Raw genomic sequence first — 26,592 nt, 5'->3', positions numbered from 1 at the left:
GTTTCCTCAGCTCTAATCATCAACCTACTTAGAACATCTGCTACTAGAGTGAAAAGGAAAGGAGAAAGAGGATCTCCCTGTCTCAATCCTCTAGAGGCCTTAACCCAACCCTTTGCATTCCCATTAACTAGGATAGCAAAACTAGAAGAAGATAAACAGCCCCTCATCCAAGATCTCCATTTCTGGCTGAACCCCTTCCTTTGAAGCACATGATCTAAAAAACCCCACTCCACATGATCATAGGCCTTCTCAAAATCAATTTTGAAAACTACCCTTCCTCTCCTGACCTTCTTTTCTCATCCACCACTTCATTGGCTATCAATACAGCATCCAAAATTTGTCTCCCTTCCACAAAGGCTCCTTGCGAGCCAAAGATTGTTTCATGAAGAATTTTGCGTAAACACCCTGATAAGACCTTAGCAATAATCTTATATAAACTTGTAACCAAACTAATAGGTCTATAATCTGAGATTTTGAAAGTTTGGCTTTTCTTAGGCACCATAGCAATGAAAGTCGCATTTGTGCTTTGATTTATTACCCCTTTAGTGTGGAATTCAAAAAACACCCTCATGAGATCCTCTTTTATCACATCCCAACACTCTTGATAAACTGCTAAGGTAAAGCCATCAGGGCCAGGGGCCTTTTCCCTATTCAATTGGAAAACTGCCATTCGAACCTCCTCTTCCGAAAACGGCCTATCCAACCAAATTGCACTCTCTTCAGAAATAGGGGCCCAATCAATCCCTTCAATCTTCCAAGAATCACCTTCGAGTTTGGAATAAAGATTCCCAAAGAAATTTACAATCTCCTCAGAAATAACCTCAATGTTATTTAAAGTCTCCCCCCTCTCAGAAATCAGAGACTTTATAAACTTCCTGCTTCTTCTTCCAGTGGCCACTCTGTGAAAAAACTTAGAGTTGCAATCCCCTTCTTTAATCCACTTAACCCTAGATTTTTGTCTCCATTGTACCTCTTCCTTCAATAACAAATCCTCTAACTCCTTCCTTCTTAAGATCCTTTCCGTCTAGATGGCTTCTCCATGGCCTTTTGGCAGTTTTGTTGGGATTTTGTGAAAAGGGAGGTTATAGGGTTTTTCACCAAATTCTACGATTTAAGGTCCTTTCAAAGGAGTTTAAATGCCACCTTTATAGTTTTGGTGCCAAAAAAGGGGGGGGAACCTAAAAGACTTTAGATCTATTAGCTTGGTAAAAGGTTTATACAAGCTTTTTACTAAGATCCTAGCAAATAGACTTAAAAAGGTGGTGGGTAACTTAGTCTCAGATTTTTAGCATGCCTTTGTGGTAGCCAAACAAATATTGGATGTTATTTTGATAGCAAATGAGGTCATTGATTCCAAAATTAAAGACCACTTGAGAGGAATCATTTGCAAGCTTGACATTGAAAAGGCTTATGACCATATAAATGAGAGGCTTGTCCTTATAGTTTTGGAAAAAATAAGGTTTGGCTCTAGGTGGAAAAGTTAGATCAAATGGTGTATCTATGCAGCATGTTTCTTTGTCTTGGTAAATGGATTCCCTTCAAGCTTTTTCCAAAGCTTTAGGAGTTTTTTTTTTATAAATAAGCAAGGAAGATATTAACAAGAAGCAAACAGCCATAAAGCATACAGGGGGCCAAAGCTTTAGGAGTTTAAGACAAGGAGATCCTTTGTTTCCTTATTTGTTCATCTTAGCAATGGAGACTCCTTTCAGCATTCATATCAAGACAAAGGAGGGGGATTTTAGTTATGGCCATTTAATTAAAGAAAGAGATGGAGAAGGAGTGGAGGTCACCTATTTGTTATTTGCAGATGATGCCTTCATTCTTTGTGATGCTAGGTTGCAAGGTGGATACTCTCCCAACCACCTATTTAGGTCTTCCATTGGGAGCCCCTTACAAGTCCTCTAGGGTTTGAGAGGGGTGGAGGAACATTTCCAGAAAAGCCCCTTACAACTTGTTGATTTATTGCAAGTCCCTTTTCGTCATCCCTAAAAAAGGAGTTATTAGATTAGAAAATATTCAAAGGAACTCCTTTGGGGAGAGAAGGCCACATCTGGCAAATTGGTATACTATTTGCTTGGATAAACCAAAAAGGAGGCTTCGGTATCAAAAACTTATCCATCTTTAACAAGGCTCTTTTGGGAAAATGGTCTTGGAGATTTGTAAGTGAAATTAATTCTCTTTGAAAACAAGTTATTATGGGCAAGTATGGGCAAGAAGTGGGATGGTGCACTAAAGAAGTGAGAGAGAGGTACGGAGTGGGGGTGTGGAAGGCAATCAAAGGTGGTTAGGAGGCTTTCAAAGATAAAACAAGCTTTAAGGTTGGTTCCGAGAACATGGTGAAGTTCTAGAAGGACATGTGGTATGGGGACAACCCTTTGAGGGATTCGTTTATGTATCTTTATTCTATAGCCTTTTCAAAATATGCTTGGGTGATTAATGTCTGGGACAGCGGTAGCTAGGGCTCTATGTTTATTAGGCAGTTGCATGATTAGGAGTTGGAGAAGGTAGATGTCTTTTATGAGGGGGTTGTATGAGCACTCCTTTCTTTGGGCACTAATGATATTAGAGTGTGGTTGGATACAAAGAACAGTAACTTTTCAATAAGGTCTATTAACTCCTCCTTAGCAAGCAAGAGGGTATAGTCATTCCTTTATGACATAGTATGGGATTCCTAGGTTCCTATGAGAGTTAGTTTCTTCACTTAGGAAGTAACTTGGGCCAAAATTTTGACTCAAGATTAACTCAAAAGGAGGGGTTGGAGGATTCCTAATAGATGCTACATGTGCAAAGTGGAAGAAGAAACAAGTGATCATATTCTCCTTCATTGAACGAAAGCACGCATTTTGTGGTAGGTATTTTTTTCTCTATTTAGTATACAGTGGATGATGCACTCTTTAGTTAAGGGGTTTCTCTTGAGTTAGTAGGACTCTTTTGTTGGAAAAAAAAAAAGGAAAAAGGTTTGGAAGGTGTTGAATATAATGTATTTATAGTGTACAATCTTTCTTACCTTTCTTAATATACGTCACATATATGGTAGTTAGTTCAACCTAGCCTTGTATATATATATTTCTCTATTATAAGAAGTTAATCATATGAATGAGAATTAAGGTTTTCCCTCTCTCTCTTTCAACATGGTATCAGAGCCAAGAGAGAAAACTTTATTCTTTCTGGTTTACCCGTGTAATTAATTCCGAGAATCCGTCCAGTGACCGTGTTTCATCCCCGTCACCTTTTCCATCTCCCAAAGCTTTCCGGTCAGCCATATCGTGGTCAGAAAACCCTTATCACCATCAACTTTTCTGGCGACTTTTTTTTTCCCGACGATATTTTCTGACACCGACCACATCATTAGGAGCGCAAAGAGGAGATCTACAACTTTTCTCAAAGCACCGGAGCCAAAAACCGATCCACGCGCCTCCCGCACACTGTTTTTCTCCGACGACCTGAATCCCACATGTCGGCACGTGGCCCACTTTCTGGTGCCGAGCTTCTACCAGCAGGCTCGTCCGACGCCGTCTTGCACTTCTAAGCCTTTGTCAGTCCTCTCCGAACCTTGCTTCTCCATTTTTTTTTTTGGCATTTCAGCCTCCTCCGGCCTCTGACAACAGCTCCCTTCCTTGGCCGAGACCTATGTGTGCCTTGGGAAGGCCTCTTCTTCATCTCTAGTCACTTTTCTCCTTTGTTTAGGTCCCGACATACCAGGTTCTTCTTCCATAGCTGTGATCTGACCTCCCTTTAGGGCTCTCTTCGATCCAAACGTGATTCAATCTCAAGTGAAGTGAATATGGCGACTAAAAATCCTATTTTTACATCCGTCATCTCTGGACCTCCTACTATCACATCGAAAAAATTAATTGGTAGTGAGAATTCTCTCTCCTGGTCAGCGTCTATGGAACTCTGGTTTATGGGACAAGGTTATGAGGATCATCTTGTTACACCTGAGGATGCTATACTTGATGTTGACAAAGTGAAATGGAAGAAAATCGATGCACAATTATGCAGCGTATTATGGCAATCTGTTGATCCCAAAATTTTACATCTTCATCGTGCCTACAAAACCTGCTTTAAATTTTGGACTCAGGCTAAAGGATTATACACAAATGATATTCAATGATTTTATAAGGTGGTTTCTGATATTGTTCATATGAGACAGCAGGACATGGATCTGTCTACTTATATTGGTAGGATTGCGTCTCTTAAGGAGGAGTTCTTAACTTTGATGCCCTTCACTAATGGTGCTGAAGCTCAACAAATACAGACTAATGAGTTCTTTATGGTGTTAACCCTCATTGGCCTCCGTCCAGATCTTGAGTCTGTTCGAGATCAGATTCTTGCTAGTCCATCAGTATCATCATTGGATGATGTGTTCGCTCGTCTCTTACGCCTCTCCTCCACTCAGACCTTGTCGACTGATGGTCCTTCAGATTCATCTGTGTTAGCCTCTCAAACTAACTCTCGAGGAGGACGTAGTGGCAATTGGGGTCGAGGACAACGTCCTCAGTGCACCTATTGTAATAAGCTTGGTCACACTCGAGATCGTTGCTATCAGTTACATGGACGGCCTCCTCGCACTGCCCACATTGCTCAATCATCTGATCCTCTGCTATCTCGACCTGACTCCGCTGCGAGCTCCACATCTCAGAGTATCACCCTTATTGGTAGTGATTATGATGCCTATCTCCGATATCAGGCAGCCACATCAGCTTCTGTTGCTTCTGTTGCCCAGACCGGTAATGTCTCTGTTTGCTTTACTCAGTCCCCTTCTCTTGGCCCATAGATTCTATATTCTGAAGCATCTGATCATATCTCTGGTAATAAACACATTTTCTCCTCTATTACTACTACCTCTGCCTTACCTACTGTTACTTTAGCTAATGGTTCCCAAACTATGGCTAAAGGTATTGGTTTGGCTCAGCCTCTCCTTTCCCTACCTCTCCATTCTGTCCTTTATACCCCTGAGTGTCCTTTTAATCTTATTTCCATCAGCAAAATAACTCGCACTTTTAACTGTTCTATCACTTTTTCTGATAAATCTGTGATCTTGCAGGACCGAAGTACGGGGAAGACGATTGGCATAGGGCGTGAGTCTCAAGGCCTCTATCACCTCACATCACCTTCATCTCCTGCAGCTTGCATTTCCACCGATGCTCCTCTTCTCATTCACAGTCGTCTGGGTCATCCTAGTCTCTCCAAGTTCCAGAAGATGGTCCCTCGTTTTTCCACTTTGTCGTCGCTTGCGTGTGAGTCGTGTTAGCTTGGGAAACATACTCGTGTCTCGTTCCTAAAGCGTTTGAATAATCGGGCAAAGTCTCCTTTTGAACTTGTCCACACTGATGTTTGGGGTCCGTGTCGGACCGCGTCTACTTTAGGATTTCAGTATTTTGTCACTTTCATTGATGACTATTCAAGATGTACTTGGTTATTTTTAATGAAAAATTAAGCTAAGTTATTCTCTATTTTCCAAAAATTTTATGTTGAAATCCAAACACAATTCAATGTTTCTATTCGAGTGTTACGCAATGACAACGCTCGGTAATATTTTTCTACACCTTTTACTTCTTTTATGTCCCAACATGGGATCCTCCATCAGTCATCTTGTGCCCATACTCCTCAACAAAATGGGGTTGTTGAACGTAAAAATCGACATCTTGTTGAAACAGCTCGTACCCTCCTTCTCATAGTCATGTTCCTTTTCGTTTTTGGGGGGATGCTGTTCTTACAGCCTGTTACTTGATTAATCGTATGCCCTCATCTATATTACATGACCAAATCCCTCATTCCCTCCTTTTTCCTACCCAACCTCTTTATTTCCTTCCTCCCCATGTCTTTGGTTGTACTTGTTTTGTTCATACTCTCACACCTGGACAGGACAAGCTCTTCGCCAAGGCTACGAAATGCATCTTCTTGGGATACTCTCGACTTCAGAAGGGCTATCGTTGTTATTCCCCTGACACTCATCGTTATTTTCTCTCCGTTGATGTCACCTTCTTTGAGGACTCTCCATTCTTCTCATCCTCTAAATCTCTTCCCATTTCTGAAGTATTGCCACTTCCCTATATATCCCCCCCTTCAGATGCGCTCTCTCGTCCTCTTCAAGTTTATCATCGTCGACATCGTGTTGTTGCTCCTCCTCTCTCTTCAACTGAGGTACCTGATGACTCACCTCCTGTCCCACCAATTTCTCCTACCTCGACCCTATCATCTACTGACCATTTGTCTATTGCTCTTCGAAAAGGTAATCGATCTACTCGTAATCTTAATCCTATTTATAATTTTTTGAGCTACCATCGATTATCTTCATCCTATTCTGCCTTTGTCTCTACTTTATCCTCTGTTCCTCTTCCTAAGAGCACTAGTGAGGCACTTTCTCATCCTGGGTAGTGACAGGCAATGGTTGATGAAATGGTTGCTCTGCACTCCAATGGCACATGGGATCTTGTTTCTTTACCTCCTGGTAAATTTACAGTTGGATGTCGTTGGGTCTACACTATTAAAGTCGGTCCTGATGGTCAGGTTGATCGCCTTAAGGCCCGCTTGGTTGCTAAAGGTTATACTCAGATTTATGGTTGTGACTATGGTGACACCTTCTCTCCTGTTGCCAAGATTGCTTCTGTTCGCTTATTTCTCTCCATGGCAGCTATGTGTCATTGGCCTCTTTATCAGTTGGATATTAAGAATGCTTTCCTTCATGGTGAACTTCTCGAGGAAGTGTATATGGAGCAACCACCTGGTTTTGTTGCTCAGGAGGAGTTTGGTTTAGTGTGCAAGTTACGCCGCTCTCTATATGGCTTTAACAGTCTCCTCGGGCATGGTTTGGGCGTTTTAGTTCAGTTGTTCAAGAGTTTGGAATGCTTCGGAGTGAAACAAATCATTCAGTTTTCTATCATCATAACTCTTCGAGCCAGTGCATCTATTTGGTAGTTTATGTGGATGACATTGTCATTACAGACAGTGATCAAGAGAGTATCCAAAGACTAAAGCAACACCTTTTCAACCACTTTCAAACCAAAGATTTAGGCAAACTCAAGTACTTTCTGGGACTTGAAATAGCTCAATCCAGTTCAGGTGTGGTTATGTCACAAAGGAAGTATGCCTTAGACATCTTGAAAGAAACAGGTATGTTAGAATGTAAACCTGTTGACACTCCTATGGATCCAAATGTCAAACTTGTACCAAGACAGGGGGAGCCTCTAAGAGATCCTGGGAGATATCGACGACTTGTAGGCAAACTGAACTACCTCACCATCACTCGGCCAGATATCTCTTTTCCTGTGAGTGTGGTTAGTCAATTTCTACAGTCACCATGTGACAACTATTGGGATGTTGTGATCCGCATTCTTCGATGTATTAAAGGAATATCAGGCCAAGGTATGTTGTATGAAGACAGGGGTCATACCCAAATTGTTGGTTACACAGATGCAGACTGGGCTGGTTCACCCTCAGATAGGCGTTCCACCTCAGGGTATTGTGTTTTTATTGGAGGTAACTTAATATCCTGAAAGATTAAGAAACAAGATGTAGTGGTCAGATCAAGCGTCGAAGCCGAGTATCGAGCTATGGCTTTGGCAACATGTGAACTCATATGGTTGAGGCAACTCCTTCAAGAATTGAGATTTGGAAAAGATGAACAGATAAAGCTAGTCTGTGACAATCAGGTCGCATTACATATTGCATCCAATACAGTCTTCCATGAAAGGACCAAGCATATTAAAGTTGACTGTCACTTCATTAAAGAGAAGATCGCATCAGGGTGTGTTGCTACAAGTTTCGTTAATTCAAATGATCAACTAGCAAACATCTTCACTAAATCTCTCAGAGGTCCTAGGATTAAATACATTTGTAACAAGCTTGGTGCATATGACATGTATGCTCCAACTTGAGGGGGAGTGTTGAATATAATGTATTTATAGTGTACAATCTTTCTTTCCTTTCTTAATATAGGTCATATATATGGTAGTTAGTTCAACCTAGCCTTGTATATATATATTTCTCTATTGTAAGAAATTAATCATATGAATGAGAATTAAGGTTTTCTCTCTCTCTCTTTCAACAGAAGGTTACTCCATTATGCTTGTTTTGGACCAGTAGGAGAGAGAGAAATAGGAGAAGAACCTTTGATAATTGTGAGAGCTTAGACCAATAATTAAAAATCCTTTTTTGTATCTTTTTTGAGATTGGATTCAAATGTATATTGGGGATGGTTCTTCATCACTGTTAGACTTTGTGGACTGGTTGGCTCTTTGTAGGGCGTGGTTGTTGGGTTTTGTGTCTTCACACTTTTTTTGGTTTTTAGTTGCTTTCTATATGTCATATATACTTTCTAATTTCCTATATTACAATCCTTAGTTACCTATCAAAAAAAAGGTTATTAGCCTTAACATAAGCAAGGTTCAAAGTATCGATCGAGACCAACACGACTCAATCGAGTAGTATCCACCTTGGCCAAGCCCGCTACAAAACCGATATCCGAATTTGATTCGAAGATGTTATGGTTTGATTCAAAAGGAGAAGCAACCTAGAACTTGAGGAGTACAATGAGAAGCAGCTTGGAACTTGAGGAGAAAAAGGAGAAAAGAAAATGTTTAATTTAGAAATGGAATCTGTATTTTTTAGAGCTAGAAAAGTGGTTTTATTCCGCTCAATCGCAGATGGTTTTGTTCACCCAATTGCAAAGAGAAAAAAAATGGGTTTGAAAGAGAAGAAGCTAAATGGGGAAGAAGAAATAGGTATTAGGTAATGTGGTGTTGGGTTCTCATGGTTTACCCCATGAGTATTTGGGTATTTATACAATGGGTAATGAATATAGTGAGATAAATAGAAATGTAAATATAATTTTTAAAAATTTAATGTAATTATATTTTAGATAAGTTATTAACTTTTTTAGTACAATTAAATAAGGTGTATAAATTAAATTTTGTTAGATAACATATTGCTAAAGAAATTAATAATTACCTGTATCAACATTAAATCAAATGGTGATAGGCAATTTTAAAAATTTTATAATTAATTAAATTTGACATGAAGTTATTAAAGAAAAGAATTTTTAATATTAAAAACTGATAAAACATATTTTTATAGTTATTTGTATAATATTAAATATAATTAAACTTAAAATTTTATAAAAAGTATATATTTAATTGTACATATTTTGCTTATCGTCTGATATCGATTCGAAATATCAAGACCAATGTGACTCAAGACCTCCCGAGTCAATGACCGAGACTGCGGCTTTGAACCATGAACAAAAGTGAAGAAAATGTTGGCATTCATTGATTAACCATCCTTATTTAGCTTGAGTTATGGTTGCACCTTTCTTCTCGGATAGGTCTTCTATAGGTAACCCCTAAGGGTGTCTATTATTTGCTAGTTACTTCCCTTGAGGGCTTCAGCCAAATGGAGAGGGATAGAGGGACCATAGCAAATAACTTTCCTTGCACAAACCAAGGTAATATGACTAAAATATTAGCATTCGGATCTTTGGAAGATAACAAGGGTTTTATTATGATATTTAGGGTAGATTTTACATTTTTTCCTTCATTGGTATCCAAAGAATTATTAGGTCTTCTACAAAACATCATCTTTTTAAATCAGAAGAGAAGTAGCTCCTCCTATTGTTGGTCCAGCCCTATTGGTGGTGTATATACCGAATGCCAATTGAGTTGAATGACATTTAGAGGAATGCTTTTACAATCATCGATACAAGAGTCCTAAAAAGAAGAAAAGAAGTAAGATAAATCTCATAACATCTTTTACTTCATTTATCCTCAAAGATCCTAGCATTTCTCTATCACCACACATCCAAATCAAAGTGTCAAAGTGTGACTAGCAATCTTCCCTAAACCCATAAGCTTAACTTTGACCATGTCAGTTAAGCAATAGGAGTGTCAGAAAAGACTACAGGGGTGAGTCAGGATGGGCATTAAACTATAGCTCTTAGCCCTCTTTAAGGATCTGATTTTAGCTTCAAGCTCAAGCACCAAGAACCTTCTTGTGAAAGGGAATCCCACAATCAATAATTCCTCAGTTCAATCAGAAAGTAGAGGCCTTTGGAAGCTTTGTTGCCAGAAGAGGAGGGTTAAATCTTTGCCTAGGAACATCATCTCCTCATTCCCTTAGAGCCTAGATCAGCCAATAATGTAGTTCATGGATTTTCTAAGAGAGGAGCTAGACCTCTTGGAGTTTTCCACAATGGATGCTAACCTCCTCTATTGCAAGGTTCATAGTATATCAATATACGAAAAATGAAAAGAGACAGGAGAGCCAAATACAACAAAAATAACTAAAACCTAGATCATTCAACACATTTTCTGAAAGAATAGAACAGTTTAAAGAACCTTCCATGGATTCAAGAATAGCTTAAGGTGTTAAAATGTAAAAATACCTTTGCAGCAATTCTTAGAATTATCTCTTGGTGCTGAGAAGGGACTTTAGAAATACAAGCTACCAGAACAGGTGCCATATTTTCCTTTTCCTATTATAGAAGAATAAGGTATCAATGTCAATTCCTTAACTGCCCCTAAGGTACATAGCTAGCTATTCCAAATTAAGAAAAATAAATAAATGCTTTAAAATGAGATTTCAAATACCAGAGAAAGCCAAACAGACCTCCAAATGAATGCGATCAAACGCCATCTCAATATAAACAATGCAAAAGTTCTTAACCATTGGAGCAGCATTATCTTCCACATACATTTTCCATAATTCTGGCAAAGGCAAACCAATTTCTGGTTGGTGCTTTACTCGCTTGTTCACATGGCCCAAGATCTCAATAACCTATAAGTGACCAGGGCAAATTAGTAATATGGGAATTTAATGATTCAACAGTTAAAAAGTCCACTATAGTCCCACATGCAGAAACTGGAAAACACAATGCAATCAGCAAAGATAGATATGTGCAGCATAAGGAAAAGTAAGTGCAGAATTGATATGTGAAGCATAAGGGAAATAATTCACACACACACAACACATCGCGGAAAAAAAGGTAACCCACTAGTCCCACTTTATTTTTTATCATCAACAACAAACATATTCATTCATTAAAAGGTAAAAAAGACAGACAAACAATCTTTCAAAAATATACAAATTGTTCATCAGAAAGCAAACATGTATACCGCTCCAGAAAAACTAAAACCATCAGCACAGATGAAGGTAGAAAACTGTTGAAACTTAATACGCTCTAGGGAGAAGTTCTCTAACAAAGAAAACCAAGTCATTTACTCCTTGCTTGGTTGACAAGTTGGCAGCTTGATTAGCTGAACAAGGACCAAAGAAAATGAGCATCCCACCTCACTAGCAACATCTAGAATCTTTTACGATCTAGTTGTTGAAGAACTTTCATGAGCCTCTCCCTCTCTCTATTAGATACCCAAGATATTACAATAGCGCATAAGCTCCCTCTACAGTTAGGTTAGATAGGGGCAAAGCTTTAACCTGCAGCAAACCCCCCAATAATGCTACTATATCCCCCTTAATGCTGAAACCACTCCTGTAAGTTTAAAGTAAGCTCTCATTAGTGTACCTAAATAATCTCTAATCACACCTCCTATATCTAATCATCCAAGATTATTCAAAGAACACCATCACAGTTTAACTTTACTGGACCTACTAAAGGGTAACTAATCAACCATAGTCTTCCAATCTCATCTCTTTGAGTAGCAAACATTCTTCCAATCTAACAATAGAAGATTCAAAGGAATCCCAACAAAAAGCCAAGTAACTAAGGCCCAAGGGAGGACACAAAGTAATCAATTCCCAAATAGCATTCATAGATCTCCATATATTCTCAAATATTATGTATTTCTCTCCCACCATAAAAACCATATCAAAGATAAGATAGCCACTCACCAAAAAACTCTTTTTTGTCTAACTAAAAAAATCCCCTTAAAAGAGATTACCAACATCTCTACTATACTCTAGTAGGCACCCAGTTAATCAAGGCAATGCGGAATAATCTATGTTAAAGTCCCAATGTTGTGGGGCAATGAAGAAAGAGGTAATCAGCTTATTCACTACTCTCCAAACACATAACACATTGGTCCGAGTTGAGAGCTTAGTAAGGCCCCATCAACTAAAGCAAATTGTTGGTATCAACCCTCTTATTAGTCACAAGTTATGCAAAAGCCTTAACCTTAGATGGAGCTTTTGAATTCTACATGAAATTAGCAACAACAAAAGGAGTCGTGATAGGAGAAACTAAGCTTTAGAAAATAAACTCACTGAGAAAATTCTGAGGGTATCACTGGCTAAAACATTTCGTCCAAGAGGGAAGATGAAAGATACAAGATACACATGCAATCAATGTTTTAAAAGACTCAAGACAGTCTTGAGGTGTTCTGCCCAAATGAGAAAAGGTGTAAACCTTAATTTAAACAAATAATGACATGCTACAAGTGAGAAGACCCTACAAAGCCCTTAGTCCAGATATTTGTATTCTGTGCATGAAGCATGGGGAATCAGCTGATCATATTTTTCTTCATTGGTCCTTGACGATTGGGTTATGGCACAGGATATTTCAGTTAGCTAAGATGGATTGGGTCCCCCCGAGGAGCATCCTTGACATGATGTACATCAAATTCAATGGATTTGGTTCGTCTAAGAGGGGGATAGCCTTGTGGCAAGCGGCAAACATCGCTCTTATTCGGATTGTGTGGAGGGAAAGAAATGCGAGGATTTTTTAGGATAAAGCAAGGAATTCAGAGTCTCTATGGGACTCTATTGTTTTCCTTGCTTCTCTTTGGGCTTATTGTTCCAAGGTTTTTAAGGGGACTCCCCTTAATGCGTTACATCTTGATTGGATAGCAGCGTGTTCTCCATAAGGAGTGGTCTTTTTAGAGTGTTTGCTTGTTTTTCAGTGTATTTTTCTATAGCTTAGCTTTCTTTGGCAGGAGGATTCCTCATCCTTCTTTTGTACTTTTTCTATCTATCAATAAATCTTTGTGTCGTTTCCAATCAAAAAAAAAAAAAATTTAAACAAATAATTAAATAAAAAAAATCGTGAAAAAATGAGAAAAATAATCTTAAAGTAAGAAGAAAATTGAATAAAAAAAGACATAAAACTTCATAACAATAATTAATTATTCGTCCCTCATCCTTCTATTATACTTCTTAATTCCAAATTCAATATATCACATTGTTGTTTCTTATCAAAAATAATTAATTATTCGTCATTGTTAATAGTTTCTAATTTAATTTATTTTTTCTCTCCTTTAGAATTTAGCTCTCTCTCATGCTTTCATTGCATTATTTTCAACATTACTGCCACTATCACTAGTAGGATCCTCCAAAGAATATAATCATATCAGCCTTCCTACCAGTGATAATATCCACCCATTCTTTTTCTTCGTCCACTAATTGCAGTGTTATTTTCTTATCTATCAATAATAAAATAATGATTATCTATGAGATCAACCACTTGGATGGTCAACAATTCCCCTCTTCTTTCTTCTTAATCTCTCATTTTCCCTTCTATTTAAAAGATGGATTGGAAGCTATCTCAGCCCTTATTTCATAGAAGGTTTAACCAAAGTCGAGACCTAATGTGAAACTGAAGAAATCTACATCAAAAGCCCATAAAAGCATAGATGATAGAACCCATTAAAACTCATTGAATATTAAGGCTTAAACCGCTTCCAATATATATATATAACCAAAGTCGAGACCTAATGTAAAACTCATGAAATCTATATCAAAAGGCCATAAAAGCATAGATGATAGAACCCATTAAAACTCATTGAATATTGAGGTTTAAACCTCTTACAAAATATATACATCAAAAGCCCACAAAGGCAAAAAAAACCCACTAGATATTTGAGGCCTAGTCCTTAACAACCTTAAGGCTATAGCCTCAAAGGTGTATTGCAACAAAAAATTTTATTTGGTTGGATAGTCCTGTTTTAGAAGAGGAGGTCCACAATGTCGTTTTCCAATTAGACAAAAAAAAGGCCTTAGGCCTAATGGTTTTTCCATTGCATTGTTCCAAGAGTGTTAGGATGTGATTAAGAAGGATCTACTGAGAGTGTTCTAAAAGTTCCATAACAATGAGGTTATCAACTAAAGCATTAAGGCAACTTTCATTGTCTTTATGCCAAAAAAGAGATAAACCACAAAATTTTGGATTTCAAACTTATAAGCCTAGTCACAAGTTAGTATAAGATCATATCCAAGGCCTGAGTCCTCCACAAAACCATATACATCTCCAGGGGAGCTTTTGTTGAAGGCAGATAAATTTTGGATGCAATTCTAATTGACAATGAAGTTGTGGATGAGAAAAGGCATTCAAGAAGTGATGGGGTGGTCTTCAAAGTAGATTTTAAGAAGGCATATGATCATGTGGATTAGGGTTTTCTAGATCATGTACTGGAGAAAAAAAGGTTTAGTACAAGATGGAGGTCATAGATGAGGGTTGCTTGTCATTCGCAAGTTTTGCAGTCTTGGTGAATGGAAATGCCAAAGGATGGGTCAAAGCAACCACAAGTTTAAGACAAGGAGATTCTCCTTCCCCATTCTTTTTTACTATAGTAGTTGATGTATTAAATAGGATGGTGTTGAGAGTGGTCTTTTAAAGCGATTCCTAGTAGGTAGGAAAGGGATTAGAGCATCTCATTTACAATTTGCATACCTCTTTTTCTATAAAGCTTCTATGGAAGATCTACAAAACTTTAAACTAATCCCATTAGTTTTTAAGAACATTTGAAAGCTAAAGATCAATTTAAACAAGAGCACTCTATCTGGAATTAACATAAGTCAGGATTTGATTGCCAAGTTAGCATCGAGACTTGAATGCAAAGTCTCAAATTGACCTTTAACTTACTTAAGTCTTCCATAACAAGGAAATCCAAAGGCAGTTGCGTTTTAGGGTCCAATGATTGACAAGGTACTAGATGGATAGGAAAAGGTTGTTTTGTCTTTAAAAGGTAGAATAACTCTAATTCAATCATGTTTGTCCCATATCTCTAACTATTTTTTTATCTTTTTTCAAGATTCCAATGTCAATGGCATCTAAGATTGAGATATTGAAAAGAGATTTTCTTTGATCAAGAGTTAAGGAGGGTAAAAAAAGATTATCTCATTAGTTGAAAACTAGTGTATAAGCTTAAGGAGTCTAGAGGACTAGGATTTGAGTTATCTCTCTAAGGAATCGCCTTTTCTCAGAGAAATGGCTTTAGAGATCTAGAGGTTTGGCATCAAGTTATTTTGAGCAATTATAGGACACATCCTGATGCCATAATTATAGGCAAACGGTCACATCGACATCCCCAGAAGGCTATTGCACAAGTCTTTTGGGTTTTTTCAAGTTACACTCATTTTGTGGTAAGTGACATGGTGAGAATTCATTTTTTGGAGGATTTTTTTTTTTTTAAGGCGGGGATCAACATTCGTGCTCACAATTTTCAAGGCTTTATAGAATTGTGATAGTTAAAAATCTCACCATTTCAGCTATTCTTGGTCACTCTTCTTCTTTTTCATGGAACTTTAACTTTTGTCACTACCTTATATATTCGAAAATTGAGGACCTTGAAAGATTTTATCAACCCTCACTCATATGCACTTGTCTCCATCTGCTTCAGATGCAAAGGCATGATCCTATTAGGGATTATTCTCGATCAAATCATTTTTCATTGCTTTTTCTAATATAGTAGAGATTGTTCTTTATTTATATGGAAATCTAAAGCCAAAGTCTTTGCTTGGTTAGCGGCACATAAGAAGACAAATACCAATGACATTCTACAATTGAGAAGACCTTTCCAATCCCTTATGCCTAATTAGTGTGTTTTATGTAAGGAGAGTGGGGAGTCTATTGACCATCTCTTTCTACATTGTCTGATAACTTTAGGGCTTTGGCACTACCTACTTAGACGACTCAAGATTGAATGGGTTCCACCCAAAAGTATATGTGATATCATGATCTTTTCATATAGGGGTTTGGGTAGCTCCATTAGAGGTGAGACTCTTTGGCAAATTGTTTGTCTCACTTTGGTTTAGATTGTATGGCGAAAGAGAAATATTAGATTTTTTTATGATAAGTGGAGGATGGTAGAGGGGTTGTGGGATTTACTTCACTTCTAATCCTTTTTCTAGGCTTCATGACATCTTTGTATATTGTGTTGTAGTCTAGACATTTTATATGGACTACTTATATGGTGGAGGAGTTCAATCATATTTTGATCAGGGTTTTTAAGAGGAGATGACATCTTTGTATGTGTATTGTAGTCCAAATCTTTTATATAGACTCTTTGTATGGTGGAGGAGTTCAATCATATTTTGATCAGGTTTTTTGTAATTGTGGGGAGGACTTTTCATCGTCCTCATGTTTGCTTTAACATTAATATATATATATATATATATATATATATATATATATATATATATATATATATATATATATTGTTCTTGACCAAAAAATAAATAAATAATAAAAAATAAAAAATAAAATAGGTAAGAAAGAAGTTTTTTGATAAAGACTTGTTGGAAATTTCTTTCCTACTATCCTCAGTGTTCATATGTTTTCTTTTAGTGCTTATAGGGTTTAGGCTCATATCCTTATGGGCTCCATTGATTTTATTTTGTATAGTACTTATTATTTTTTCTTTAAGGACAATTGACCCGTCTCTATTCTTTATAATCGAAAGAGTTGCTTTTATATTCACAAGATCAAAACTTCCATATCATTAAATGCTAATTCCAAGGTAATTCAACTAACAAAAATTCTTCAAATCTCTATAATCCCTATATCATTTTCTATTCCTAAGTGGTTCAATTAATGAAAATTCTAATTTGAATTTAAACTTTCCAATAATATAATTTATTTCCTTCCTATATCCATTTAACAGGCATCATGGAAGAAACCTGATCAAAAAGTCAATGGTCTTATGATTTAAGGAAGGATACAAAAATTTGAAATTTTTCCATTAAATGGCATATGCCCATGTTATGAGCAACATAAGCAACTTAAGGTTAATGGGAAATATTTGTATGAGGAAGATGAGAACATGATAGAGCTTTCTAATTTCTTCCAAATGTTGTATCCAAACACTCAAGTTAGGAAACCTAGCATTGAAGGTGTCCAATTCACGACTATTTCAACCGCAAACAAGTCTTGTTAAGATTTGAGCCCATATTAATTAAGTTTGAAATACATTATTGATCCATAACTTAATCGCTTAAACTTTTAGGAAAGTAGATAGCTTAACATAGTATTAGAGTCTAGGTTGTTGGGAGGTCATGAATTCAAACCTCATCACATATTATTTCTCCCAATTTATTGAACACATGTATGTCCCAAAGACGGTCGCCAATGAGGTAAGATATCAAAACTTTATCCCAAAATAATTAAATAAGCTTGATCTATATTGTTGACCTAATAGCTTAAGCTTTTAGAAAATTTGTTGACTTAATAGGTCTAACGTGTTCTTATAGGAAGGAGGAAGTTTTAACTACCTTAGCCAATTTGAGTGACAACAAAACCACAAGTTCGAATGCATTCTTGCTAGCTTTCAAGAAAAGTTGGTGGCTTGTTGTGAGGAGAGAGGTAATGAATTCCTAAAGTAATTTCCTGAAACAAGGAATAAAGAAGCTTTAATGAAACTTTTTTACCATTGTCACCCAAGTTCAAATGGGTTCTTGATGGCTTTAAGGCAAAGTTGTTGATTTCTTATGAGGAAAGAGGTAATTTTTTCCTAAAGGAATTCCATCAAATAAGGTTTGAGATAAGCTTTAACAACACTTTTTTGGTGTTGGACCTGTCGGTTCCTAGAAAATGTTTAGGGGGAGGGGGTTCAGGAAGGTGGATATTAATAACTTTCAAGCATATCCATTTGGTTCAGAGTCTTTACAAACTCCCAGCTAAAGTTTTCTCAAATAAATTAAAAAGGTCATTGGCAAGGTGGTTTCAAAAATTGAGAATTCATTTGTAAAAGGCAAACAAGCTCTCAACGTAGCCTTAATTACTGGCCTAAAGGAGATGAATTGCTTGTGAGCTAGATATTAGGAAGGCTTATATAATCATGTCAATTGGAATTTCTTGCTATTGATTTTGGAGAAAACAAGTTTCAAGCATAAATGTTCAAGTTAAGAACACATTTTGCATATACACACTAGGTTTTTTTACTAGTAAATAGAGCGTTGATAGGTTTTCCCCATAGCTCTAAGGAAATGAGGTAGCGGACCCTCTCCCTACTTGTTTACAATGGTTATAGAAGCTCTCAGTTGCTTTATCACTAGGGCCATGCAAGGGGGTTTCTTGGCGGTTTGTTGATTAATTACATGTTCTTCTTTGTCATTCTTATGGTAGTTGAAATTTGTCCATAAAAGATTCAAAGGGAGTTTCTTATAGGGAATTCATCTTCCAAAAAAAAGGCACCATCTAGTAAGGAGAACTAAAATTTGTAAGGATAAAAGAGGTGGAAGGTTAAGTGCAAGAAGTCTATACATTTTGAACAAAGCTTTACTTGGAAAATGCTTGTGGAGGTTTATGTATGAACAAGAGTTTCTTTGAAAACGAGTAATAGCATGCAAGTTCAAAGAAGTCAAAGGTAGATGGCATACAAGGAGCAAGAGTATTGGGGTCATTGGATTTTTTGGCATATTCCCGTATTAGGAGAATGGGTGTTTTTTTGGCATATTCACACACTAACATCACAAGGGGTTGTTGTGGATAGGTTAGCATGGACAGCACAAAGGATGAACTTTTACTGTTAAGTTCGTCTGCTTTTCCTTATCTTATGAGATATCAATGCAATTTCATGAGGCTTGGAACTCAAAAGTGTCTCTTAAGGACCTACTTTTTTACGAGAGAAGAAGTTCAAGAAAAGATACTTACAATTGACCAGCTCATGAAGAGAGGGTGGCATATGGTAAATAGGAGCTACTTGTGTAGGGATAGTAAGGATCCCAATCCACTTAGTTAAGGCTCAAATGCTTTGAAGCCTATTGCTTTCTTTGTCCATATTGCATAGGGTATTACCAAGAACCATTAGAGTTTATTTGAGGTTGGCACGATAAATGTGTGGGTAGGCACTTTTGAGCGGATAATATATCAACCCTATTTATCTATTCTTAGGGTATTTGGATTAAATACAATGGTAAAATCTTTCAGGAACAAGATCCAGCTAGGTTATGAAGGAGTTCTTCCAAAAAATGTTTTTTGATTGATCTAGGATTAATTGGTTTTAATGGGCTAGAGTAAGGGCCCCGGTTGGCAAGGCATTAAATTTTTCAGTTGACTCTTCTTTTCCGCCCATTGGTAATTTTGTGTAAGAGTGCTAGTGTCCATGTTCTTTAATCTAATTCTGTATCATTTTCCAAACTACAGAGATACAAGAAAACAAAAAAAAAAAAAAAAAAAAGAAAGACTGCCAAGGTGCAAAAGAAATAAAAAATGTATAGCTTTTGACAATTTACGGTAAGCAATAAATTTTATCATTTCCTTCACAGCAATCCTCTCAACAATTATCTTCAATCTTCATTTCTTGCAACATATCATCAAAATGTTATCAAGAAGCTAGATCATCTCCAACAAGGGTCCACCACTCACTAGGTCCACAGCAATTACCGGACCAAAGACAGTGAATATTTCTTATATAGCCGTTTTTCATTTTTCTTATCTGCCCTCTTATTGCAATTCATAATTAATTTTCCTTCGTGATTACACCAACAATCAAAATTTTCAAACTTCAGAGACTTTCCATTTGTTTCATTTCCTTTTCTTTTCCTCTGCTTTTTCAGAAACCAAACAGAGGACAAAGGGGGAGAGCATACCTTCTTCCGCACGGCTAAGGATTGAGAAGACAGAGAAGCGATTGAGTAAGGGAGAAGCTTAGAGAGCAATGCTTCGAGTTTGGGATCGTCACAGAGAGCCAATCGAGTCAGCATCCGATCCAGAATTTCTTCTATCTCTGCATCGGATTTTGCCGGAGCTGATGATGGCTCCGCCATTGTTTTCTTTTCCTTTCTCCTCTTTTCTTTTCTTTTCTTTTCCGCCAAGACAACCGAGGAGGGAGCGCTTGAAAGTTGAAACTGAGGAAGAAGGGTAAGAAATGGTTTATACATGCCCACTGTGTACGGCACCACTGGGCGGCCTTGCTTTGTTGGGCCGGGCTGAAGGTCAATCCAAGCATCCTCAGCCCAGCCCATCTTCCTAATACAGTATGGTACAGAATGGAGAAGAAGTACGCGTTTTGTACCCAGTGTTATGGTTAACACGTACCATTGCATGTACCAAATATATATATATTTGGTTACAGGAGATTATTGAAGAGAAAAAAAAAATTAAAAAAATAATTTTCTTATATTTAGTTTAATTGATATAAAAAAAACCAAATATAATTAAATTAACTAAAAATATATATATTTTCAAATTATTTAGTCTTTACATGGAAGAGTTAAAATAAATTAAATAAGTTTAAAATAAAATATAAAAATAATTTATCAAATTCAATTTTATCATAAATATGTATAGATAATTCTAAAACACTTCATAGTTATTCATAAAAACTTTTGTTATTCCCGTAAAAAATTAAATATTATATTTAATTTTAATTTTTCTAACTCCTATAAACAGAAGACGTGGCCAACTCCTATAAATAGAAGACTTAGATCAATGAAAAATATAGTTTAGAGTTCTTTCGTAACTCTATTTCTATAAGCTTTTGTAAACAAGCGCTTGTGAAAAATTGAAACATTGAGAAGAGTGTTTGTAGAGGAAGAAACACTAAAAGGATAAATTTAGAGAAAGAACATTGAAATGACAAATCTATTATCAAAAAATCTATTTTTCTTCTTGGGTAAAAGGCATACAAGTTGAAATATCTAGAATTAAATTTTATATTTTATTTCTAAAATATTGTTCATATTTCATGAAAAAACATAGTTATAAGTGTTTCACAATTATAAATTTACTTAAATATTTTTAATTTTATGTTTAACACGTTATTGTATGTAGTTTTTGTGTAATTAAAATATAATAGTCCTTTAATCTATAGAATAAGATATATATATATATATAAAGATATACTAACTAAAAGACCATATCCTCCTCTAAGTTCAATATAAATGATTTAAGAATAGTGAGTTTTTTGTGAATAATCATTAGTTTTGTCCAATTGGGTTGGAACCATTCTTGTAAATAAATGTAATAGATTAAGAATAAGATCATAGACTAGGATGTGATTTAAATCTAGTATACAATAATTGTTTAAATCTATTATGGTCATTGTTTTTCTAAAAAGAAGTTCACACCTTACCACCAAAAGTGATAAAATGGTTAAAAAAAAAAAAGGAAGTCAAGTTTATAGAATAAACATATCAATGGTGATAAGAAAATGATTGTTAAAGGTGTAGGACGTAATGACACTTAATATGTACTAGTTGTATGATCAAATATTTCATTGATTTTAACCAATATTAGAAGGAAAAGATTAGTAGAGATTGTGTGTTGCTTCTTATAGTGTCATGAGATTATATTTGAACCAAGACAAACATAATATCCTAATGTAGATCACCTATCATGTGGGTCTTATGCCCAATCAACATCATAAACTCCATCAGATTAAGTATAGATGATTTCCTCGTGTAATCCATTTTCTAAAGTCCCTTTCAAGTATCTAAGAATCTACTAAAAAAAACTTCCAAATGGGATTCTAATGGATTATACATAAATTGGTACACCTTATTCACACTGTATGCAATTTCTAATCAAGTGACTATCGTATATTGAAGTGCACCAACCACAAACCTAAATAGTTGCACATCATGGACAGGGTGACTTTCAACAATAGAAAGTTTTAGCCCACTTGTCTTAAGAGTGTTAAGACTCTTGGCATTAAGCATCTTAGTTATAGCCAACAAATCTAAGATGTATTTTATTTGTGATAAGTGAATTCCTTTTGCTATATTCTTAACCTATATACCCAAGAAGTAGTTAATCTCTCCTAAATCCTTCAAAGCAAAAGTTGTATTCAAATCTATAATAAGAACAACAACTTCACTTTAGCTACTACCAGTTACTAAAATATCATCTATGTATATAAGAATAAAAGTGAAATGACGTAATTTGAAGGATTAATGATTGGTCCAACATTGTTGAGTTAAAACCAAATGAAACCGAAGTTGTTTTTAACTTACCTAATCAAGCACAAGGAGCCTAATTCAAACCATATAGCACTTTATGTAATCTACAAACCAAATAAGGTGAAGAAGGATCAACAAATCCCTTTAATTGTTTCATGAAGACCTTTTCCTGTAAGACCCCACTTAAGAATGCATTATTTACATCAAGTTGATTTAGAAGCTATTCGTGTGATAATGTTAAAGTTGACACAATTCTGATTGTGGTAAGATCAACCGTAAGGCTAAATGTCTCATTAAAGTAAAATCTAGCTTCTTGATATAAACCCTTTTGCAACCAACCTCACTTTATACTTTTGGATTGATCCATTTGGATTCCCTTTTAGTTTAAACACCCATTTACAACTTATTTCTCTTCTACTAAGTGAAAGGGTGACCAAAGACCAGGTTTGATTTCATAAAAGAGCTAAGAATTCATCTATCAATGCAATCCTCCAATTTCCTATAAACCACTAAAAACACTTCTAGGTTCTATTACTGTAAGAAACACCTTGGGCCTAACAATTCCTCTAGTTGTTCCATGAAAACTTCTTGTAAGACCCCATTCAAGTATCTAATATAATCAAATGTGGAAACAAAATGGCTAACTAATGCAAGTGAATCAACAAAATTCTTTATCTTTAACAAATACTCATTCATCGACAACGGACATTTCTTAGCACTTTGAAGTTGTGTTTTGAATTGAGTTACCTCTACTTTTGTTTGTGAGACAAAATAAATCTTCAGCTTTTCCTAGATTTGGAATGCAATTTCACATCCACTATACACATTAATACATCCTCAAACATAGATGAAAGTGTGCAAGAAACCAGAAACTAATCTTGTTGCTCCTAGTCAAGAAAATCTAGGTTTACTTTCCTTGAAGCTTCATCAACATTGCTACGAAATTTTACTAGAGTAGCATTCACATCATGAATGAATTTTTGCAATTTATAACTCTTAATTGCAACAAGAACTTGTTGCCACTAAATCAAGAAATTACTCATATCAAGTTTCAAAGAGATAGAAGGTGTGAATGAAATTGCAAATAATTTGGATGAAGAAGAAGAAAAGGTAGCTTGCATGGTGGTAGAAGTTGAAGGACCTTCCACTGTTGGCATCAATGGCTTTGATACCATATTAGAGGATATAACATAAACATAAAAGAATCTAATTGAGTTTTTTTATTAAGACTTCAAAAAATACATATTAAACTTCTGTCTTAAATAGTTTTTTACATGTTTCAAACTTCTAACTAATTTCAAAGTTAACTAATCCTAACAGCTTGATGAACTTCTTTGGTTGACTTAACTACCTTAACACATAATATATATATATATATATGTCCTTTTAGTTTGGTTCCATTTTTAGCATTCGTACCTTAGAGAATATATCGAAAGACTTATAATGGATAAATAGAATGGTTTTGTAGTTTAATTGTACTTTTACAATTGTACTTGGTTGTATAATAAAACAATTTGTATGATTACTTTTTCTACCATGTAGACTTATAACGAAGAGTGACAAATGTTTAGAAGATGAGCTATAACTTGTGTAACTAGCTATGCATGTTGCATATGCAATAATTCATGTTTCAATATGTCATCACTCAAACTACTTGGAGAGGTCAATTTCTGATGAAGGAGATCATGTGCGACATAGTTCATGGAAAAGACTTCTTTTTATTCGTCTACTATGAAGACTTCTTTTATTCATTTATTTTTTCAATATTGTGTTAATGTGTTATATCTTGTGTTATGGTTATTAGAAATTAATCCTACAACCATGTCAAGTAAACTCAATTATAACAAAAAAATTTCTAGGCAAGACTTAAACCGAGAAGAGTTTATATAGTAGGATCATGTCATTTTGATTTTATAGATACATAATGAGTATAATAAATTTTATTTAATATATATGGGCATAATGACTAATCCTCAAGAGACCAATATTAAAGTCTTTTATTGACAGTTGCTTGATGATTCATCTTTATTTGTAGTGACCTTATAATTTAAAATTTTATGAGGAGCACCATAACAATGTACATGAACATTAAAAAAGCTAATATGTTCATATTTCCTATAGAAATTAAAATTATTCAACTTTTATTGGGACCTCGCAATCACGGATTAATATGTTTTCTCTTATATCTTTCTTTGTTCATGGTTCGATATTATGGTGTCCTATGAGGAACCATACCAATCCATCCCGAACTTGAATATTCAAATAAAATATTCAGTGAATGCATTATGCCACTGACTATCATTAATTGATTACAACCCCAACCAACTCATTCATGCCTACATTTTGTCAATGATTCCAATTTGTTGAGTTTGAATTATGCCCGCAAAAGGACACTGCCACTAATTGACTGCTCAAGAAAAACACCCATTTACATATATAAATATATATATCATATTATTAGCTCTAAACACCAAACCCAGAAAAAATTACTAAGATACAAGCCAAGAATATAAACAAATAAACCCCAGAAAAAAAAAATCATCAAAAAATACAAACAACACCTAACAAAGCCAAAATTCCACTGAATTTGTAATCCAACTGGTGTAAGAACGATGGCAGCAAAGGAGCAGACCCTGATGTGTTGTCAGTATCATTTTCCTGTTTGGGGTCATTGAAGTTGGCCGGAACCACAGTGTCAGGGGCGGAGTCTCCTTCATCTCCAGAATCAGGGGCCACTGGACCAGGGGCCTCATCTGCTGGGTCTTTAAGGCTGGGAGGCAGGCCTTGCCCATGACTCACGTTCAGCTTGAAGTGCTGCCCATGCTTGCATTGCCAACCGTCGTAGTCACTGGAAAAGAAATAGGTCATTCCCTCCTTCATCAGGGGGACCGGCACCGTCACAGCCACGGGGTTGGTGGCGGAGGGATCGGTGGCCGACCACTGGTACGTGTCGTTTTCTAGGGCGTTCTCGTAATCGCAATGCTTGTAGGTCGTGAAATTGTAGGTTTGGACCACTGAATGGTTATTATCGGTGTTGAAAACTGCATTAACATTAAAAAATAAAACAGAATCAGGAAATTTCTTTTATCATCAAGAAATTTGCAACAATATTTAGGAAAATCAGTGGAATTCAGGGAAATTCAGATCGAAAGAATTAAGAGTTTTTTAAATAAAAAATAAAAAAGAAATAGAAAGTCTAAATTCAGCAATTAGGCAAGGTTGGATTCTTGCCGAAAAGGAAGAAGCATCCCATAAAAAGCATGTAATAATAGAAATTCCTGAAATGGATCGAGGAAAGAGAAAGTGGATTAGTGATGAGGGTATTGGAGGAGAACTTACTGAGGAAATCACCCAAGCTGAAGTTCTTGCCAGCAACCCATTTCTGGTAATTGACACTAGGCTCATGGAGGTTATCGTACCATCCCAAGGAGTCACCCACTGTGTAGTTCTTGTAAGCTTCTACATATCCTGAAAAAGAGACAAATACAAGAAGAAGAAGAAGAAACGCAGAGCCTGATCTCAACATTCTCTGTTCCATTCCCAGTTCTTCTGGGAGTTTGAGCAGAGCAGGGCAGAGCAGAGCACACAGCCAGAGACGCCTGATTTGGAATATTGAGATGCTGCTCTGCCAGCTTTTCTATACATCACCCCTTGCTTTTACTTGGAATTACCAAAATGCTCTCTCTCCCAATTATTAAGTAGATTTATTTAATTAGGACGTGTACTTACCCATTCTTTATGGCCAATTCATTTTTGCAACTGAGGGATATTTGTATGGAGAGATTCGCCACATGGCTCCACTCATTACCGCACATTCACAAAGTTGTCTTCCATTTGTACTTTTGGCCCGTCACAGTGACTTCATTTACTTATAATAACCAAAACTAAATCTAAGGAATCACTGTTTGACGAAGTTACAAAGTAACACTTAAAAAGCAATGCACATGATTAGATAGATATGAATGGAATTAAGTTACAAAATAATAGGAACAAGGTATGGAAACTTAAATGTCAAATTAATATTATATCAAAGCTGTTAAGAATACATAATACATCTCGACCGTTGAACAAAACTGCAAGTACACGAGATCATGATACAGACAAATGAAATAACGAAACAAATAAATAAATGTAAATTATATGGTATAAGTAAATGAAACTCAAACGTAAAATAATGAGACTGAGTTATATACGTAGTTTGATATGATCGATTATATTTTTTCTATACACATACTTTGATTTTATAAAGAGATCGGTAGAATGTTCTTAATTAGCCTATCATTAGTTTCATTTAAAAATTTTAACAGACTTTAAAAAATAGTTTTTAGAAAACAATTTTTGAAAAATGTTCTTTAATATTTTATAGAACAAAAATTTGTTTGGGAGCATGAAATATTTTTAACATATTTTAAAATATTTTTTAAAATAATTTTGATATTTAATAATTTATTTTTTATTATTCTATATATTTGTATAATTATTTTTTAAAACCACTATTAAAAAACAAGTGAAAATAATTAAAAGTTA

The 26,592-nt window shown here is 35.8% G+C and overlaps 2 protein-coding genes across 2 annotated transcripts in view; both read right to left on the bottom strand.

The window, feature by feature from the left end:
- Positions 1-20,045, bottom strand: part of LOC100244477 (uncharacterized) — a 119,648-nt gene extending 99,603 nt beyond the window's left edge. The window contains exons 1-3 of the mRNA XM_010653244.3: positions 19,756-20,045; positions 10,606-10,773; positions 10,382-10,471 (exon numbers count right to left, since the gene is read on the bottom strand). Of these exons, the coding sequence (XP_010651546.1) occupies positions 10,382-10,471; positions 10,606-10,773; positions 19,756-19,932 (435 nt within the window). The 5' untranslated portion in view covers positions 19,933-20,045. The remainder of the gene's footprint in view (positions 1-10,381; positions 10,472-10,605; positions 10,774-19,755) is intronic.
- A 4,453-nt stretch (positions 20,046-24,498) lies between these two features.
- Positions 24,499-25,804, bottom strand: LOC100244402 (early nodulin-like protein 18). The gene is made up of 2 exons (XM_002265666.4): positions 25,405-25,804; positions 24,499-25,106 (listed from the first exon to the last, which is right to left on the bottom strand). The coding sequence occupies exons 1-2, from the start codon at positions 25,601-25,603 to the stop codon at positions 24,607-24,609; spliced, it is 699 nt and encodes a 232-aa protein (XP_002265702.1). The 5' UTR covers positions 25,604-25,804; the 3' UTR covers positions 24,499-24,606.
- Positions 25,805-26,592: the final 788 nt, after the last annotated feature.

Source organism: Vitis vinifera, chromosome 6 (assembly GCF_030704535.1).
Source record: "Vitis vinifera cultivar Pinot Noir 40024 chromosome 6, ASM3070453v1".
In the NCBI taxonomy this organism is placed as follows: Eukaryota; Viridiplantae; Streptophyta; class Magnoliopsida; order Vitales; family Vitaceae; genus Vitis; species Vitis vinifera.
This window is presented reverse-complemented; position numbering and strand designations above follow the sequence as displayed.

What these genes read in the sequence shown, in the direction of transcription:
- LOC100244402 (XM_002265666.4), bottom strand. Translation starts at nt 25,603, where the DNA reads ATGGAACAGAGAATGTTGAGATCAGGCTCTGCGTTTCTTCTTCTTCTT. An exon ending in CAGCTTGGGTGATTTCCTCA is followed by an intron (nt 25,107 to 25,404) that starts GTAAGTTCTCCT and finishes ATGTTAATGCAG; the next exon opens with TTTTCAACACCGATAATAAC.